The sequence below is a fragment of the Balaenoptera borealis genome (genome assembly GCF_965194805.1).
Source record: "Balaenoptera borealis genome assembly, chromosome: 1".
Lineage (NCBI taxonomy): Eukaryota > Metazoa > Chordata > Mammalia > Artiodactyla > Balaenopteridae > Balaenoptera > Balaenoptera borealis.
The window spans coordinates 25,171,058-25,192,488 of NC_138860.1; the positions used below are offsets into that span (position 1 = coordinate 25,171,058).

General features: G+C 36.0%; 1 protein-coding gene and 1 pseudogene across 14 annotated transcripts in view; one reads left to right on the forward strand and one right to left on the reverse strand.

Annotated features, from left to right (window-relative positions):
• LOC309604882 (serine/threonine-protein kinase MRCK alpha) overlaps positions 1 to 21,431 on the reverse strand; it is a 319,353-nt gene that overhangs the window by 68,971 nt on the left and 228,951 nt on the right. For all 13 annotated transcript variants that reach the window (XM_082339881.1, XM_082339883.1, XM_082339890.1 and 10 more), the window contains 2 exons: positions 19,957 to 20,062; positions 9,816 to 9,940 (listed from right to left, as the gene is read on the reverse strand). In XM_082339881.1, the coding sequence (XP_082196007.1) occupies positions 9,816 to 9,940; positions 19,957 to 20,062 (231 nt within the window). The remainder of the gene's footprint in view (positions 1 to 9,815; positions 9,941 to 19,956; positions 20,063 to 21,431) is intronic.
• Positions 20,613 to 21,359, forward strand: LOC309606289 (sialomucin core protein 24 pseudogene; annotated as a pseudogene). The gene has a single exon. The product of its transcript is annotated as a sialomucin core protein 24 pseudogene (transcript).

Here is a 21,431-nt window from a genome sequence, read left to right on the forward strand (position 1 = left end):
GTATAGCTTTGCTTTTACCATTTGTCCTAGGGTTCTGTCTTTTTTTTTTTTTTTAGCATAGGGTTTAGCACTTGTTATCATTGGTGGATTTGTTTTTTGGTTTGGTTGCTCTCTTCTTTCTTTCTTTTTTTTACTACCTTAAAAAAATTTTTTTAATAATTATTTTTATTTTTTACTTTAATAACTTTATTTTATTTTATTTTATCTTCTTTCTTTCTTTCTTTTTTTTCTCCCTTTTACTCTGAGCCATGTGGAAGACAGGCTCTTGGTGCTCCAGCCAGGCGTCAGGGCTGTGCCTTTGAGGTGGGAGAGCCAAGTTCAGGACACTGGTCCACAAGAGACCTCCCTGCTCCACGTAATATCAAACGGCGAAAATCTCCCAGAGATCTCCATCTCAACGCCAAGACCCAGCTCCACTCAACGACCAGCAAGCTACAGTGCTGGACACCCTATGACAAACAACTAGCAAGACAGGAACACAACCCCATCCATTAGCAGAGAGGCTGCCTAAAATCATAATAAGGCCACAGACACCCCAAAACACACCACCAGATGTGGACCTGCCCACCAGAAAGACAAGATCCAGCCTCATCCACCAGAACACAAGCACTAGTCCCCTCCATCAGGAAGCCTACACAACCCACAGAACCAACCTTAGCCACTGGGGACAGACACCAAAAACAAGGGGAACTACGAACCTGCAGCCTGAGAAAAGGAGACCCCAAACACAGTAAGTTAAGCAAAATGAGAAGACAGAGAAACACACCGCAGATGAAGGAGCAAGGCAAAAACCCACCAGACCTAACAAATGAAGAGGAAATAGGCAGTCTACCTGTAAAAGAATTCAGAATAATGATAGTAAAGATGATCCAAAATCTTGGAAATAGAATGGAGAAAATACAAGAAACGGTTAACAAGGACTTAGAAGAACTAAAGAACAAAAAAACAGTGATGAACAACACAATAAATGAAATTAAAAATTCTCTAGAAGGGATCAATAGCAGAATAACTGAGGCAGAAGAACGGTAAGTGACCTGGAAGATAAAATAGTGGAAATAACTACTGCAGAGCAGAATAAAGAAAAAAGAATGAAAAGAATTGAGGACAGTCTCAGAGACCTCTGGGACAACATTAAATGCACCAACATTCGAATTATAGGGGTCCCAGAAGAAGAAGAGAAAAAAAAGGGACTGAGAAAATATTTGAAGAGATTATAGTTGAAAACGTCCCTAATCTGGGAAAGGAAATAGTTAATCAAGTCGAGGAAGCACAGAGAGTCCCATACAGGATAAATGCAAGGAGAAACACACCAAGACACATATTAATCAAACTATCAAAAATTAAATACACAGAAAAAATATTAAAAGCAGCAAGGGAAAAACAACACACAAGGAAATCCCCATAAGGTTAACAGCTGATCTTTCAGCAGAAACTCTGCAAGCCAGAAGGGAGTGGCAGGACATATTTAAAGTGATGAAGGAGAAAAACCTACAACCAAGATTACTCTACACAGCAAGGATCTCATTCAGATTTGACAGAGAAATTAAAAGCTTTACAGACAAGCAAAAGCTAAGAGAATTCAGCATCACCAAACCAGCTTTCCAGCAAACGCTAAAGGATCTTCTCTAGGCAGGAAACAGAAGAGAAGGAAAAGACCTACAATAACAAACCCAGAACAATTAAGAAAATGGTAATAGGAAGATACATATCGATAATTACCTTAAATGTAAATGGATTAAATGCTCCAACCGAAAGACACAGACTGGCTAAATGGATACAAAAACAAGACCCATATATATGCTGTCTACAACAGACCCACTTCAGACCTAGGGACACATACAGACTGAAAGTGAAGGGATGGAAAAAGATATTCCATGCAAATGGAAATCAAAAGAAAGCTGGAGTAGCAATTCTCATATCAGGCAAAATAGACTTTAAAATGAAGACTATTCCAACATAGCAGCACCTCAATACATAATGCAAATACTAACAGCCATAAAAGGGGAAATCAACAGTAACACAATCATAGTAGGGGACTTTAACACCCCACTTTCACCCATGGACAGATCATCCAAAATGAAAATAAATAAGGAAACACAAGCTTTAAATGATACACTAAAGAAGATGGACTTAATTGATATTTATAGGACATTCCATCCAAAACCAACAAGTGCTCATGGAACATTCTCCAGGATAGATCATATCTTGGGTCAGAAACCAAGCCTTGGTAAATTTAAGAAAATTGAAATCATATCAAGTATCTTTTCCAACCACAATGCTATGAGACTAGATATCAATTACAGGAAAAAATCTGTAAAAAATACAAACACATGGAGGCTAAACAATACACTACTTACTAACCAAGAGATCACTGAAGAAATCAAAGAAGAAATCAAAAAATACCTAAAAACAAATGACAATGAAAACACGATGACACAAAACCTATGGGATGCAGCAAAAGCAGTTCTAAGAGGGAAGTTTATAGAAATACAATCCTATCTTAAGAAACAAGAAACACCTCAAACAAACATCCTAACCTTACACCTAAAGCATTAGAGAAAGAAGAACAAAAAAACCCCCAAAGTTAGCAGAAGGAAAGAAATCATAAATATCAGATCTGAAATAAATGAAAAAGAAATGAAGGAAATGATAGCAAAGATCAGTAAAACTACAAGCTGGTTCTTCGAGAAGATAAACAAAATTGATAAACCATTAGCCAGACTCATCAAGAAAAAAAGGGAGACGACTCAAATGAATAGAATTCAAAATGAAAAAGGAGAAGTAACAACTGACACTGCAGAAATACAAAGGATCATGAGAGATTACTACAAGTGACTATATGTCAATAAAATGGAGAACCTGGAAGAAATGGACATATTCTTAGAAATGCACAACCTTCGGAGACTGAACCAGGAAGAAATATAAAATATAAACAGACTAATCACAAGCACTGAAATTGAAACTGTGATTAAAAACCTTCCAACGAACAAAAGCCCAGGACCAGATGGCTTCACAGGCGAATTCTATCAAACACTGATCCTTCTCAAACTCTTCCAAAATATAGCAGAGGGAGGAACACTCCCAAACTCATTCTATGAGGCCACCATCACCCTGATACCAAAACCAGACAAAGATGTCACAAAGAAAGAAAACTACAGGCCAATATCACTGATGAACATAGATGCAAAAATCCTCAACAAAATACTAGCAAACAGAATCCAACAGCACATTAAAAGGATCATACACCATGATCAAGTGGGGTTTATCCCAGGAATGCAAGGATTCTTCAATATACGCAAATCAATCAATGTGCTACACCATATTAACAAACTGAAGGAGAAAAACAATATGACCATCTCAATAGATGCAGAGAAAGCTTTCGGCAAAATTCAACAAACATTTATGATAAAAACCCTCCAGAAAGTAGGCATAGAGGGAACTTTCCTCAACATAATAAAGGCCATATATGACAAACCCACAGCCAACATCATCCTCAATGGTGAAAAACTGAAACCATTTCCTCTAAGATCAGGAACAAGACAAGGTTGCCCACTCTCACCATTATTATTCAACAGAATTTTGCAAGTTTTAGCCACAGCAATCAGAGAAGAAAAAGAAATAAAAGGAATCCAAATCGGAAAAGAAGTAAAGCTGTCACTGTTTGCAGATGACATGATAGTATACATTGAGAATCCTAAAGATGCTACCAGAAAACTACTAGAGCTAATCAATGAATTTGGTAAAGTAGCAGGATACAAAATTAATGCACAGAAATCTGTTGCATTCCTATACACTAATGATGAAAAATCTGAAAGAGAAATTAAGGAAACACTCCCATGTACGATTGCAACAAAAAGAAGAAAATACCTAGGAATAAACTTACCTAAGGAGACAAAAGACCTGTATGCAGAAAATTATAGGACACTGATGAAAGAAATTAAAGATGATACAAATAGATGGAGAGATACACCATGTTGTTTCGTTGGAAGAATCAACATTATGAAAATGACTATACTACCCAAAGCAATCTACAGATTCAATGCAATCCCTATCACACTACCACTGGCATTTTTCACAGAACTAGAACAAAAAATTTCACAATTTGTATGGAAACACAAAAGACCCCAAATAGCCAAAGCAATCTTGCGAAAGAAAAACGGAGCTGGAGGAATCAGGCTCCCTGACTCCAGACTATACTACAAAGCTACAGTAATCAAGACAGTTTGGTACTGGCACAAAAAGAGAAATATAGATCAATGGAACAGGACAGAAAGCCCAGAGATAAACCCACACACATATGGTCACCTTATCTTTGATAAAGGAGGCAAGAGTATACAATGGAGAAAAGACAGCCTCTTCAGTAAGTGGTGCTGGGAAAACTGGACAGCTACATGTAATAGAATGAAATTAGAACACTCCCTAACACCATACATAAAAATACACTCAAAATGGATTAAAGACCTAAATGTAAGGCCAGACAGTATCAAACTCTTAGAGGAAAACATAGGCAGAACACTCTATGCTATAAATCACAGCAAGATCCTTTTGGACCCAGCTCCTAGAGAAATGGAAATAAAAACAAAAATAAACAAATGGGACCTAATGAAACTTAAAAGCTTTTGCACAGCAAAGGAAACCATAAACAAGACAAAAAGACAACCCTCAGAATGGGAGAAAATATTTGCAAATGAAGCCACTGACAAAGGATTAATCTCCAACATTTACAAGCAGCTCATGCAGCTCAATATCAAAAAAACCACCCAATCCAAAAATGGGCAGAAGACTTAAATAGACATTTCTCCAAAGAAGATATACAGATTGCCAAAAAACACATGAAAGAATGCTCAACATCATTAATCATTAGAGAAATGCAAATCAAAACTACAATGCGATATCATCTCACACCGGTCAGAATGGCCATCATCAAAAAATCTACAAACAATAAATGCTGGAGAGGGTGCGGAGAAAAGGGAACTCTCTTGCACTGTTGGTGGGAAGGTAAATCGATACAGCCACTATGGAGAACAGTATGGAGGTTCCTTATAAAACTAAAAATAGAACTACCATACGACCCAGCAATCCCACTACTGGGCATATACCTTGAGAAAACCATAATTCAAAAAGAGCCATGTACCAAAATGTTCATCGCAGCTCTATTTACAATAGCCAGGACATGGAAGCAACCTAAGTGTCCATCAACAGATGAATGGATAAAGAAGATGTGGTACATATATACAATGGAATATTACTCAGCCATAAAAAGAAACGAAATTGAGTTATTTGTAGTGAGGTGGATGGACCTAGAGTTTGTCATATGGAGTGAAGTAAGTCAGACAGAGAAAAACAAATACTGTATGCTAACACATTTATATGGAATCTAAAAAAAAAAAAAATGGTCATGAAGAACCTAGGGGCAAGATGGGAATAAAGACACAGACCTACTAGAGAATGGAGTTGAGGATACGGGGAGGGCGAAGGGTAGGCTGGGACAAAGTGAGAGAGTGGCATGGACATACCACTACCAAACGTTAAATAGATAGCTAGTGGGAAGCAGCCGCATAGCACAGGGAGATCAGCTCGGTGCTTTGTGTCCACCTAGAGGGGTGGGATAGGGAGGGTGGGAGGGAGGGAGACGCAAGAGGGAAGAGATATGGGGACATATGTAAATGTATAACTGATTCACTTTGTTATAAAGCAGAAACTAACACACCATTGTAAAGCAATTATACTCCAATAAAGACGTTTAAAAAAAAAAAACCGGTTTTAGAGGCAAGTCTCTCATCTTTTCTTTGGCTAAGTCAAAATAATCAAGAAATATTTACTAAATACTGATTATTATGTAGGCATATTAGGAAGATTGATGAAGACATATAAGACATGGTCCTTAAAAAGTGTAGGAGTCAGCACAGACTTAGCGAACTTATGCTTACCACGGGAGAAGGGTCGGGGGAGGGATAGATTGGGAGTTTGGGACACTGCTATAATTAAAATAGATAACCAACAAGGACCTACTGTATAGCACAGGGAACTCTGCTAAATATTCTGTAATAACCTAAATGGGAAAAGAATTTGAAAAAGAATAGATACATATATATGTATAACTGAATCACTTTGCTGTACACTTGAGACTAACACAACATTGTTAATCAACTATACTCCAACATAAAATGAAAACTAAAAAAAAAGTTTGGGAGTCAGGACACATGCAGTAGAGTGATTAAGAACTTGATTCTTGGGCTTCCCTGGTGGCGCAGTGGTTGAGAATCTGCCTGCCAATGCAGGGGACATGGGTTCGAGCCCTGATCTGGGAAGATCCCACATGCCATGGAGCGACTAGGCCCGTGAGCCACAATTGCTGAGCCTGCGCGTCTGGAGCCTGTGCTCCGCAACAAGAGAGGCCGCGACAGTGAGAGGCCTGCGCACCGCGATGAAGAGTGGCCCCCGCTTGCCGCAACTAGAGAAAGCCCTCGCACAGAAACGAAGACCCAACACAGCCATAAATAAATAAATAAATAAATAAATAAATAAATAAATAAATAAAAAAGAACTTGATTCTTCAGTCATATAGAACTAGGTTCAAATCCTAGCTCACTGTTTAGCAGTTGTGTGTCTTTGGATAAGTCATTTACCCCCTCTAACTCTCTGTTATCTCAGTTATAAGATGGGAATAATAATAATACCTACCTCATAGGACTGTTGTGATAACTAAATGAGAAAACATGTGAATTTTCAGCCTAATGCCTACAACATACTATTTTTTAATCACTGTAAATTATTACTACACAGGAATGAAAATTAATGAATGAGGAGTGTTTCAAATAATGTGAATGAATTTAAACAAAGGAAAATAAAAGTTTCACTATTGAAACCCTTTCCTGATTATTAAAACATTTTCCTCATTGTCTTACACAGCTGTTTCCTCTGTCTTCTACTATTATCACCCTCATCATTATCCTTCTTTCTATTATAAAACCCAACAACTTCAATGGCCTTATTTACTAGAGATTAAATTCCCAAATTTATATTTCTAATCCTAACCTTTAAGTCATCTTTTCTAAAGCCTATTGGAAATCTCCACTCAGATATCTCATAATGATCTCAGACTCACCAACAAACAAAAGAACAACTAAAATTGATTATATCATCCTCCCCAAAGCTGGTTCCTTCTCCTGACTTTTCTTACTTCAATGATATCACCATTTTCTTCATCTCTCCAACACAGAGTTTCAGAAATACTAATTCCTCCTCATCTCTTGCCCTTCATTTATAATTAATGATGTCCTATAGATCCTTCTTCCATAATGTCTTCTCCATTTGTTCAGCTTCCCCCAAATTTCCTTCTATTTCATGCTGAACACCACTATGAAGAGTTACCTTCCTAATGCATCACCTCAGTCAATTCCATAACCCTTTGCACAAAAGCCTTCTCCTTCTTCTTATAAATAAATGAAGTTCTGATTCTTACCCAGTATTCATGTTAATTGTGCTGCAATAACTTTATTGGTCTTATTTCCTACTATTCTTTTATAGGAATAGTAGCACTCTTTATTGAACTCAGTGTTTTCAGAAAATGCATTCTAGTTCCACTGATGACCCCCAACTTTCTCTAGCACCCAGTCTGAAGTAATTCTCCTCTATACTCATATAGAAAAATCAGTATTTGTACAGTACATAAGACAATTTACATTTAAGTCTTGTTACTTATATCCAGCTCTGATCACATTAGTTTTTAAACTTTTAAATGTTACACTATAAGCTAGTACTTGAAGGCAAAGTACTCTATTTTACAGAGTTTTCTATCTCCTATTATACCAGAAGAATGCATTATATGTGAGGAGATACATCTAAAAAATGAACCTTATGGACCAGCCTATTACTTCAACCTCTTTTTGTAGTACCATTTCAAAGAGAAAGAGTGAAGTCTTCTGATGAGTCAATGGTGAGAAGAAAGGTCCCTGTTCCAATACAGTGTGAGCAACAAGGTCTCCTTGACCTAAAAGGTTTTCTTTCACATGAAAGAGGTATTTCATAGGAAAAGGCAGAGGGAGCAGAGCAACAGGGCCATTAGAAATGCATTCAAATGAAGTCTTATATACAGCAGTGTTTGTTTTATTTTAAAACTGTTAATTTGGCCAATGGAAACATTTAAAACACTGCATAGCACAAGCTTCCAAAACCTTGTTTTGGCATTACTTCATTTTTTAATGTACCAGATTAAAAAACCAGGAAGAGCCTGAGACTTCTGACCTTTATAAGCTTGCACAGAATATCTCAGAGATATAACTTTCAAATAGGTGAGAACTCTGAGAACAGTGAGCATATCTTTTACTTTTAGCCTATTAGGTATTTAATAATTCATTATCTAATATATTAGTCCATTTCTAAATAATAGCTTTAATGCAAAGTGAATTCATTGTATTCCTGATTTCTTCTGCATATTTCACTTGAATGTGAAATGTGTAAAAAGAGTGCTTTGTAGCATCACACAAAAATTTTCATCTTCATCCTTTCTACTAAGCCTTTCCAGATAGTCCATATTTAAAGCTTCTTTACTAGAACCACTTCCCATTCCATCTGAACCCATCATGCAATCACTTGAAAAGATCAGTGGTCTAGGATCTCAGGCTTTGGCCAAATCAGTTTTGTCTTCTTTAAAGTCATTTTCTTTAACATCTTATTACAAATTTGATTACATAATAATGGAGTTACAAAGGAAAACTCATAATGTTTGATATTATAAGCACGGCTAAAGATTAAAATGATTTTGCTTCGGAAATGTAGAGTTTATGACAAGGATCTCAGTTAAATATTAATGAACCATTAACTGTACTATTTGGAACACAACCATATTTCCACAATTTGGGCATTTTCCTTCAGATATGCACTCAACAGTCACATTCATAAGCTAAAGCTGAGTTAACGTAAGAGCTCTATAGTTAAGTCAATATCAAAATACTTGAGTCATTTGGGTAAGATTACTTAAAAAGGCAGTGTTTATTCACTTATGATTTCATTTAAGAAGGAGGGTATTAAGCTGGTCTAAGTAGGAAAAAATGCTTAGAGAACAAAAATGAGAGCGTGATAAACTAACATTCTCACCAAATTATTGGTCTATAGATATCTGAAGAAACCAGTAGTTGTTTATATAAATAAAACCTCAATAACGTGCTAAAAAAGAGTCAGAAAGTTAAAAAAGTAAATATAAAAAGTTAGGCTATTTGCATTAGAAAATAAAGTCCCTGTTGGATTCTACTTTCTTCAAGTATTATAAAAATATACAGATTTTTACAAATACCAGAACAATCATTTGAGTTAATTAATATGAAAGTTACTAAGGCAGTTATCCCAAATTAAATCCTAGGGGCTTAAAGAACAGTTGATAAAACTAAACTGTAACCATTTAATGTTTTCAAAATGCCGTGTGTAAATTAGTCTGTTATAATTACGAAAAAGGTGAAAGCACATCTTCAGCTTGTAAAATATTCTCCAGGCTTTCTGTTTCTTAAAGTCATCACAAATACAGCAATTTTGATCTTAGAAAGGAACATCCATAGCTAGTGAATGAGTTTCTTCAGTTCTTTAAGGACCAACTATCTTAGGAGACAATAACATTTTCTTTTCTTAGAAAGAAATATCAGCTTCTAATGAAACGGTGTAAAAGCTGATATGGAATATTTGATGGAGTTAGAGAAAAGAGGAAAATAACAGACAACATAGAAGCACAGACCAGTAATAAATATTCCTCCTGGAATTCATACCAACTTGACTATATGGCCAAAAACTACCCACAAAAACAGATTTAAGAGAGTACTCACCACTGAATTATTTCTGTGATTTGAGCTTCCCAGTGTGCAACTGACTCCTTCTTGTCTGCTAGATCTTTTACCTCTTCTTCTAACTGCTGGTTGCATGTACTTAAGTTCTCATACAAAGTGGTAAGCTGAAAGGCAGTTTTAAGGTACTTAAAGACGTGTGACTTTTAGGAACAGGAATTCAAGGTGCTCAGATGCCTCTTGTTAAATCTGATAACTCAAAAATGCTTGTCTTTCTGATTTCCTATTATTATGCACCCTCTGGTCACTGAATTTGGAAACATCAAGTACTCTGAATTCTCCTTCTGCCTTTGCTTTTCCCATACTCCCCATGTTGAATTGGTTCCATCTGTGAACATTCTCCATTTGCCTGAAGAACTCCCCAGTTCTGTTGGTAACAACATCTCTCATTTTTTTGTCTGAAAATATCTCTATGTCATCCTCTTTTTAAAAAAACTTATAATTTCAAGCATATACAAAAATGAACAGAAGAGTATAAGTGAATTCCCATGAGCCCATCATCACTAACTTCAACAATTATCACCTCAATGTCAATCTTATTTCATTTGTACTCCTGTCTTCTTACCCTTTCCTCCGGTATTATTCTGCAGCAAATACCAGACATCATATAATTTTATCCATATATATTTCTGTGTATATCTCTAGAAAATAAGGCTCTCTTTTTACATATAACCACAATATCATTATCATATTTAAACAAATTTAACAAGTTTCCTTACTTTATCACATAGCTAGTAATTGTTCAAATTTCCAGTTGTCTCAAAACATCAAAAGACTTAACAGTCTGTTAAATTGAATCATACCAACAAATAAACGTTAACTTAATGGTTGCTCTATCTGTTAAGTCTTTTTTACTTACAGGCTCCAGATTACTCCATTTGGGCTGCTGTAGTGGAATATCACAGTCTGAGTGGCTTAAACAAGAAACATTTATTTCTGACAGTTCTGGATGCTGGGAAGTCCAAGATCAAGGCGCCAGCAGATTCAGTGTCTGGCAAGGGCCCACTTCCTGGTTTCTAGATGGTCGTGGGAGGAGGGAGCTCTGTGGGGTCTCTTTTATAAGAGCACTAATCCTATTCATGAAGGCTCTACCTTCATGACCTAATCATCTCCCAAAGCCTATACCTCCAAATAGTACTAGGTGTCAACATCTGAACTTTGGAGGGACACAAACATCTAGTACATAGCAGTTCCCCTCCTACACTTTAATTTTTCTTGTAATTTATTTGTTGAAGAAAGTATGTTGTTTGTCCTGCAGAGTTCTCTACAGTCTGAATTTTTGCCTTCATTTTTGAAAGACACTTTTTGCTGTATATAATTTTTTAGATTGGCAGTTATTTTCCTTCAGCACTTTAAAAGATGTCATTCCTTTTTATTCTGGGTTCCATTTTTTCTGTTGGAAAGACAGCTTTAAGTTTAGCTTTTGCTCCTTTGAATACAATGTGTCTTTCTTCTCTGGCTGCTTCTAGGATTTTCTTTTGTTGTTGGTTTTTAGCAATTTTTCTATAATGTGCCTAAGGGATTGAATTTCTATTTATCACCTTTAGGGTTTGTGGCACATCTTGAATTTGTGGCTAAATATTTCTCATAGGTTTTGGAAAATTATGGGCCATTAACTCTGCAAATATTGCTTCTACCACAGTCTTTCTCCTCTTCTTCTGGGAAAGCAAACATTTGTATGTCAGATCTTTTCATCATGTCCCCTATGTCTCACAGCCTCTTTTTATGTACTTCTGTCCTTTTTTCTTAATATATCTTTTAAAATGTATTATTTATTTATTTATTTAATTTATTTTTGGTTGTGTCTGGTCTTAGTCGCGGTACGCGCGATCTCTGTTGTGGTGCACAGGCTCTCTAGTTGTGGCGTGAGGGTTTTGTCTTCTCTAGTTGTGGCACGCAGGCTCCAGGGCACATGGGCTGTGTAGTTGTGGTGCGTGGGTTCCAGAGCACATGGGCTCTGTAGTTTGCGGCACATGGGCTCTAGTTGAGGTATGCAAGCTCAGTAGTTGTGGCATGCAGGCTTAGTTGCCCCACGGCACATGGGATCTTAGTTCCCTGACCAGGGATCGAACCAGCATCCCCTGCATTGTAAGGCAGATTCTCTACCACTGGACCACCAGGGAAGTCCCTGTATTTCTGTCCTTTTAGATCTATATCCAGACTTTAGTATGGAAAGTTTTTTATTTACCCCTTCCTTTCTTTGGTTCTTTCCAATCTACTGTTAAAATTTTCTGTTGGATTTTTCGTTTATTTTATTTTTCACTTCTAAAGATTTCTTTGACTGTTTTGTATAGATTCCAGTTGTCTGCTGAAATTCTTCATCATGTTTATTTTCTTGAATATATCATACAGTTATTTTAAAGTTCAATTAAGAAAATTCCAACACTCAGAATTGTGTGGGTCTGTTTATACTGACTGCCTGGTTTTCTTCTCATTTATTAGTTTCTTACTTTGTTTTTGCTGTTATACTTTTATGTCTTGGTTTCCTTTGGTTGTATCTCTTGGTATGCACTGTAATTTCTTACTGCATGCCACATATAGCATATGAAAATTTTAGAGATAATTTGAGGCTCTATATAATATCTTCCTCCAGAGACTGTTTACTTTTACTTCTGGTAGGCAATTAGATCAGGGATTCAATTACTTAGAGGCTGGGTTTCAGTCACTGAGAAGGCTCATCTCTCTCTGGTTCACCCTTATTTCTAAAATGTAGCCTTTTCGATGAGTTCAGTTGAAAGCTTGAATTGATTACCAAGGATCCTGCACCTTGTGGGCATTGATATTCAGTTTTTCTCTCTAAACTTGTGATACTGTGAAATATTGCGCTCAACTTCCTGGATTCTCTGCTACAACTTTCATATCAGCAAATGCCTCAAGAGGAAAACTGGCACTGAATGCTGGGCTCATCTCTCTGTACTACTCCTTTCTAAAGGATTTGGGTCAGTAAAGTCTCGGCTGCCTTCTTATCCCTCCAGTGCCTTCCTGCAGATGAATACCTCCAGGCAGTACTGCTACAGTATTAAAAACATTTTTTTTAAGTCCAGCTTTATAGCTCCTCTTGGTGAGGTGGTAGGTATGATGTAACCTAATCTGTCACAGGAGCAAAAATTCTTGTTTATTTAGTTGTTAAAAGTTCATGATAAAATATTTGCATATAATTTTTATTTCATGGCTACATTTTTCTGATAAATGGTCTCAATCTGCTATTAGTTATTACTATTCCTTTCTTCCTTTCTGATATATTTGTAGAGATATTGTGTTAGTTTTCTTTTTGATTACTCAGCTTGAAGGAGATGAATTTTTCCTACAAGAATTATTTATAGGTTTGTGAAGATGAGGGGCCATGTGATGGTTAAATTTATGAGTCAACTTGATGGGGTCACAGGGTGCCTAGACATTTGGTCAAACATTCTGGTTGTGTCTTTGAAGGTGTCTCTGGGTGAGATTAACATTTGAATTGATTGACTAAATAAAGCAGATTACCTTCCTAATGTGGATGGTTCCCATTCAATCAGTTGAACGCCTGAATAGAAAAAAAGGCTGACCTTAGTAAGAGGGAACGCCTCCTGCCTGACTTGCTTTCAAGCTGGGACATTGGATTCTGTCCTTGGTCTCTTACTGAAACAGTGGCTCTTCCTGGGTCTGACATAAGAAACTAGTGCTATGATTTACATCAGAGAATGTTTTGCCTATGTTCTCTTCTAGGAGATTTATGGTATCATGTCTTAATATTTAAGTCTTCAAGCCATTCTGAGTTTATTTTTGTGTATGGTGTGAGGGAGTGTTTTAACTTCATTGTTTGATATGCAGCTGTCCAGCTCTCCCAACACTACTTGCTGAAGAGACTGTCTTTTCTCCATTGTATATTCTTGCCTCCCTTGTCGAAGATTAATTGACCATAGGTGTGTGTCGGTTTATCTCTGGGCTCTCTATTCTGTTCCACTGATCCATAGGTCTGTTTTTGTCAGCCAATACCAAGCTGTTTTGATTACTGTACTTTGTAGTATTGTCTGAAGTCTGAGAGGATTATGTCTCCAGCTTTGTTCTTTTTCCTCAGGATTGCTTTGGCAATTCTGTTTTTTGGTTTTTGTTGTGGTTCCATATAAATTTTAGGAATATTTGTTCTAGTTCTGTAAAAAATGACATGGGTAATTTGACAGAGATCACATTAAATCTGTAGACTATTTTGGGTAGTATGGCCATTTTAACAATATTAATTCTTCCAATCTAAGAGCATGGGATATCTTTCCATTTCTTTGAATCATTTTCAATTTCCTTTATCAATGTTTTATAGTTCTTGGCATATAAGTCTCTCACCTCCTTGGTCAGGTTTATTCCTAAGTGTGTTTGTTTGATTTTTTATTGATGCGATTTTAAAAGGGATTGTCTTTTCACTTTCTCTTTCTGAGATTTCATTGTTAGTGTAAAGAAATGTAACTGATTTCTGTATGTTAATCTTGTATCCTGCTACCTTGCTGAATTCGTTTACCAGTTCTAGTAGTTTCTGTGTGGAGTCTTTAGGGTTTCTTATATATGGTATCATGTCATCTGCATACAATGACAACTTTACCTCTTCCCTTCCAATTTGGATACCTTTTCTTTCTTTTTCTTGTCTGACTGCTGTGGCTAGGATTTCTAATACTATGTTGAACAGAAGTGGTAAGAGTGGGCATCCTTGTCTTGTTCCAGATTTTAGCAGAAAGGCTTTCAGCTTTTCACCTTTGAGTATTATGTTGGCTATGGGTTTGCCATAAATAGCTTTTATATGCTGAGATATGTTCCCTCTATACCCACTTTGGAAAGAGTTTTTATCATGAATGGATGTTGAGTTTTATCAAATGCTTTTTCTGCATCTATTGAGATGATCATGTAGTTTTTGTCTTTTCTTATGTTGATGTGGTTTATCACACAGACTGATTTGCATATGTTGAACCATCCATGTAACCCTGGGATGAATCCAGCTTGCTCATGGTGTATGATCCTTTTTATGGTTGTTGGATTCGGTTCCCTAATATTTTGTTGAGGATTTTTGCATCTATATTTATCAAAGATATTGGCCTGTAATTTCCTCTGCCAATAAATTGGACAAACTAGAAGAAATGTACAAGTTTTGCCAACTCCCTAATCTAAGTTCATCTGGAATTCTCCTAATGACCCAGGGTTTTTCTGGTGTGTGTTTTTAACCTGTACTTCCATGGGAGATAGGCAGTTTTTGCAAAAGTCACAATGCAAAGTTTCATTTCTTCCCCTCTGCCGAAAGACAAATGACTTTATGCATTCCCCATTTAATCCTATCCTCAACCTCATGGTCTTCTGAGAAGGAAAAAGGGTCAGAGAACCTGTCACTACCAATGCACATCGCTATCTGCCTATTGAGAACAAGGAATTTACATTTTGTACTCCAGGGTGTGCTATTTACCTCTAAAAATGTATTTTACCAGCTATTTTCTTTTTATAGGTTTATTAAGGTATAATTTACATACTATAAAATTCACTCATTATAACACTTATGGTTTGATGATTTTTAGTAAATTTAAACATTTGTGCAATAATCACCACTATCTGGTTTGGGAATACTTCCAATACCTGAGAAATTTCCCTCAAGCTGGTTTGCAGTCAATCCTGGCTTCCACCATGAGTTCTAGGCATCACTGATCTATTTTCTGTGTCTATAGTTTTGCCTTTTCTAGAAACGTAATATCAGTGAAATCATACAATATATAGTTTTTTGTATCAGGCTTTTTTCACTTATCGTATTATTGAGGTTCAACCACAGTGTTGCACATATCAGGAACTAACTCCTTTTTATAGCAGGGTAGTATTCTATTACATGGATATTAGTACACTTTATTTATCTGTTCACTACTTGATGAACATTTGTATTATTTCCAGTTATTTGCTATTATGAATAATGATGCTATGAACATTCATATACAAGTTTCTAAAGGGACTATGTTTTTAATTCTTCTGAATTTCCAAGTTATAGGGTAAGTGTATGCTTAACTTTTTGAGAAATTTCAAAACTGTTTTCTGAAGTAGTTATACCATCTTCCACTTCTACAAGCAGTGTAGGAGTTTCAGTTCCTCCATATCCTTGCCAACAGCTGGTATGGTCACTGATTGATTAATTAACTCTTGAGCCTGTACAACAGTATGTTACCATGGTTTAACTTGCATTGTTCCTAATGACTAATGATAGTGAACATCTTTTCACGTGCTTAGTTGTTATTCATATATCTTCTTTCATGAAATGTCTTTTCAATTTTCCCCCCGTTTTTTTCCATTGGGTTGTTTGTATTATTTCTTATTACTGAGCTTTAAGAGTTCTTTAGACATTGCAAATATAAGTCTTTTATCAGATAAATTACTTGAAAATCTTTTCATCTATATATGTCTTTTCATTTTCTTAATGTTGTCTTTAAATTTTGACGAGGTCCAATTTATAATTATTTTTCTATCAAGGGTTGTGCTCTGTGTCATATCTACAAAATCTTTGACTAACCCCAAATCACAAAGATTTTCTCCTATGCTTACCTCTTATATTTCAGTTTATGATCCACTTTGAATTAATTGTATATGCTATGAGGTAAGGATCTAAGTTAATTTTTTACACATAGATACCCAATGATTCCAGCACCATTTGTTGAAAAGATTGTCTTTTTCCCACTGAATTGCCTTGGCACTTTTGCTGAAAATCAATCAACCATAAATATGATGTCTTATTTTTGGACTCTCTACTCTTTTCCATTATGCCAATGTTACCATCTTTTGATTACTAAAGATTTACAGTAAGTTTCAAAATTCTGTAGTGTAAATCCTCCAACTTTTGTACACCTTGCCTCCCCACCCCCGCCAAATATTTTTGCTACTGTAGATCGTCTGTATTCCCATATAAATTTAAGGATAGGCTTGCCAATTCTAACAAAAAAGCCTACCAAAATTTTGATAGTGATTTCCCCAAATCCATAGATAGATCTATTAGGAGAGAACTGCAGTCCTAACAATATGCAGTATATCTCTCCATTTGTTTAGATATTCCTTAATTTATCTCAGTAATGTTTTGTAGTTGTCTTCCTTTGGTTAACTCTGGGAGCTCTGAAATGACTGTTTTCAAAAACTGTGTCCACTTTGAAACTTTTTTTTTCTTGAGCGGATTCATCAATCTCTTCATGTTAGCATAGCCAGAAGTCTACAAGCTATTTTGGAGAATGTGTTTTTTGCAGATGCAGTGTCTTCACTAATTCCTACAACACATCCTTTTCTGATCACCACTGCTTTTGACTTCCAATTAATCTGTGATTGGGGTTTCAGCTGGAGATTTGCAAGAAGAGGAGGAAATACAGATTTTTGCACTGTCATGTTACAGTGGTTAAAAGGAGTCTTAAATAGATGTGTTTAGTATTTGTCAGGAAAAGTTAATCTTTTCATTCTTACTGAATAAAAGCACCGGGCTCTGGAGCCAGACTACCTGTGTTCCAATCCCATCCTGCCACTCCCTAGTTTTGAGATTACGAGAGTAGCTTAATCTCCCTTTGCCTCAATTTCCTCATCTGTAAAATGGTAGGAACAATAGGGTATACCTCACAGAGTTATTGTGAGAATTATATGGTTTATATAAAGTAACTCAGGAGAGGGCCTGCACAAAGTAAATTCTACCTAAGTATTACTTCATTTTGCATGTTTGGGAATGAGAAGGTTTTACTATTTGTAAATTGACATATCTGGCTTATGATAATTATAAGACTACATAGGAATATGGAAAAATGCTCATGTTTTAAATGAAACAGCAGATTAGAAAATAAAATGTATATATGACTGAAATTATGTAATAATACATATACAACCAAACCTGAAAAGGAACATATAAAAGTAAGATAGTTGTTTCGTGTTGATGAAATCATAGGTAACTTTTATGTTGAATATTTTCCATATTTTGTGTCATTTTGCTTTTATGTAAAATAATTATCTAAAAACAAGACACAAATGATAATATTTTCTTACTGGAAACCATTTACTTCTACTCCTTGGCATATATGGCTAATTTTACTTGCAATAAGTTACCTTTAATAGAAACTTTGAATACAGACTTCTGAAAATATCAACAAACTTTTTTCTACTTCCTTTTTAATTTTTATTTTTGAAGTTAAAAAATCTGACTATGAGAATCTATTAGTTATATAAGTTTCAAAATTAACATACTAATTGCTTTTTGGTTTCTATATCTGAAGTTCTGTTGAGAAGGAATTCGGTTCTCTTCAAGCAGGTTCCCAATGGAACAGTTGTTGTAGCAATGGCAAAGGTATTCTTTGGTTATCCCTCTTGGGGAAAATACCCAATTCAACCAAACCAAAAAATGAGTAAATGGAAAGAAACAGTGAAGATGTGCAGTTAGGTGGACTGACAGAGAAGTAAAGCTGAATACAAGGAGCAAAAATAGAGAAGAGGTTCAAACGGAAGAAGACCCAGACCCTCCCCTATTTCTCCAGAAATAAACATTTCCTTTTTATCATTTGTCACTGAATACTTGCCAACCATATGATTTGCTCTCAAAGTTCTGTTCACATCCTTTACCACATCTTCAATTTAGCAAGACAAGGTAATATTCTATTTTTTATAAAATTAGGAGATAGGCTTTTATTTTTATCCTTCAGATCTCATCAAAATCAAAAGAGTATTATTTAAAAATTATTTCTAAAGATGTATTTCTGGTAAACTTGCCAGAACTTTATGGTTAATAATGAAATGAAACCAAGGTGTGAATACAAGATTTGATCTACATTCGATTTGATTATATCACAATTCAATTTTTCTTAAACTATAATACCATCTTTTACTAGGTAATTTGCTTATAAACTCTACATGAAGTAGCCTTCTAGAGTTTAATTATATTTCTTACCTCAAGGTAACTCTTAACAGAATCTTAAAATTCTGTCTGGTAGACAGAAATGATGTTTAATTTCATAGTCATATTGTTTAAGCCCATTAAATAACAATTATGTGACCTATTTGGATAAAGTTTAAATACTGTTAGTTGTATTTTAGTGGAAATAACTAAGAGTTATACAATAATGTTCATACAGTATTCATAGTTTAAAAACTAATTTATACTACTTACTATTTGGCCACTTTCCACAGTGTTTGTGTGCATCCGCTTTGTAATTACAAAATAAACTAACAGAGTTCTTTCTCAAGTAGTTTGCAACCAAACAAGCAAAATCATTTTTAAATGCTTAGAAAACTGAATAATCATTGGGAAAATAGTGACAGAAATAAAAAGAAATATAGAACACAATGGAAAATTGAGATAGAATGAATGAAAAGTCTCTCTTTTATGACTATTTAGCCATTGTCTTTCAATGTGTTATTGAAATGACTATTAATTGAACATAATACTTTTACTGCAGGAAAATCCTTGAACTCATTACAAAGCACAATTACCCAAACCTTATTAGTTAAAAGTAAGTAAAACTATTAAAACTGCTGATTAATATTAGGATTTTTACAGCTGTTAACAACTGGGACAAGAAATGCAGAATGATGTCAGTTCAAGAAATCTGAGATACTAAATGGAAAAAGATTCCTTTAAGTATTTACAATTTTGTTCATAAATCTAGCTGTTTTAATCTAGGTTTAACCTATGGTTCAGGTCTTTATTCAAGCTGTAGAGTTTATAGGCAGAGTTGGTTTCTTTGGCTTCTTAACTACCAATGGTATTACTTCTAGCTATTATCAGTTCTCTATCATGAATATGACATCAGAACTGTCAAAATTTCTCTAGTTTGGCTTAATTGTTCCTGTTCTTGCCAAAGACGGGCCTTAACTTAGCCATGACAAAGTAAGTGATTAATAGTAAAAGAGAGATGGAAAGTGAAATAAAGAACAGGGGCTCAAAAAATAAATGGGACAAAGAATAAGACGAGGTAAGCCAAGTCCTCTCTCCAAGAAGACTCCTGTACAGATTGGTAAAATGAAAAATTGCCTGTACACAGAAGCAATCCTTGTGTTTAGGAGGAATATTAACTTTAAAAATGTACACCAAATATAAAATTATATCTATAATTTCTATGATAGTGCTGAACATCTAGCACGTATCAATGAATATCAATGAGATTAAATCACTCACCTTATCAAGCTCACTTGTCAGTTTTTTATTTTCTTCCATTAATAACACTTTTTCTCGTTCATACTGTTGTTTGAACTCATTTTCAAATTCTTCCCTTTCACTTTGACTAATACAATGCAAAATATAAAAGGAAAGAAAGGAATTGAATTAAAGGTAAAATAATGGTATCCCAGATTGGCTATTGTATCATATGCCTTATTCTGAAAAGCCACTTATATCTCAATTGCTCCAAATCCCAAACATTTCCCTTAAAATTAGGAAGTCACAATCATTTCCTTTTAATTAATAAATAGATCTGTCTGCTTAATAATATCTATTTTGTTCTTCATTTGAAAACCTGAGGAAGACATCCTGATTACGCTCACCTTATTCAGTTGTATATATGGTAGAAAGCATGGGAAAATGAGGAAGCTAGGGGAAAAGGAGGGTATAGGGACCGCAATACAATTGCTTACACTCAGCTCTAGATTGCATAGAAAATTCAACTTACGCTTCCAACAGTTCTCTCAACACACTCAGCCCGTCCTTCCGTTACTCCTGCCTTCCTTCTTCCCTTCTTCCCTACGTACCTACCTATCTACACATACAAACATACATACAATATTATAAAACTTATTTAAAACTATAGTTCTAACGGACAGAACTGATTCACCCTTAGGGGTAAACACAGTTCTAACGAACTTTTCAAAAACCTCCAAAGGGAGGAGTCTGGGAGGCGGCGCCGCAGGGGACAGAGGGACGGACGGGCTCAAAAGGCCAGCGCGGAGGCCGCGATACTGGCGCTGCCCCGCCCGCTGCTTTTGGCCGCCGGCTGCCTGGCCGAGCTCTTTGTGACGGGCGCGGCTCAGAACACTACGCTGGCCCCGAACGTGACTCCACCCTTGGCTTTACCGGCTACCACCAGGACAAACCCCGGTGCCGCCGCCGCTCCGCCGGGCACCACTCCAGCACCAGAAATCTGTGAAAGCTGCAACAACGGGGTTTCCTGTTTTGATGCTAATGCTGCTAACACTACCTGCTTTTGGATAAAATGCAAAGGTAAAGGCTACTGTTCAGATAATTCAACAGTTCGTGATTGCAAGGTGGTGAACAGCACAGAATTCTGTCCTGCGTCCACTGCCACACCATTGCCAACCAATTCTACAGCTAAAACCACAACTCTGCCTTCCTCTTCTACAGCTTCCACCACAGCTACTACATCAGGTACAACTGATACCACTTTAACTCCGACTTCACAACCTGCGCGGAAGTCTACCTTTGATGCAGCCGGTTTCATTGGAGGAATTGTCCTTGTCTTGGGTGTGCAGGCTGTAATTTTCTTTCTCTATAAACTCTGCAAATCTAAAGAATGAAACCACCACACTGTGAACAGACTCGCTAAATTAACAAGATCTGCTGTGTAACTCACTGAAACCAAAATATTATCTTTCAAGATGTCCCACATGGAAGACGCTGTTCTAGGATCTTTAATTTTT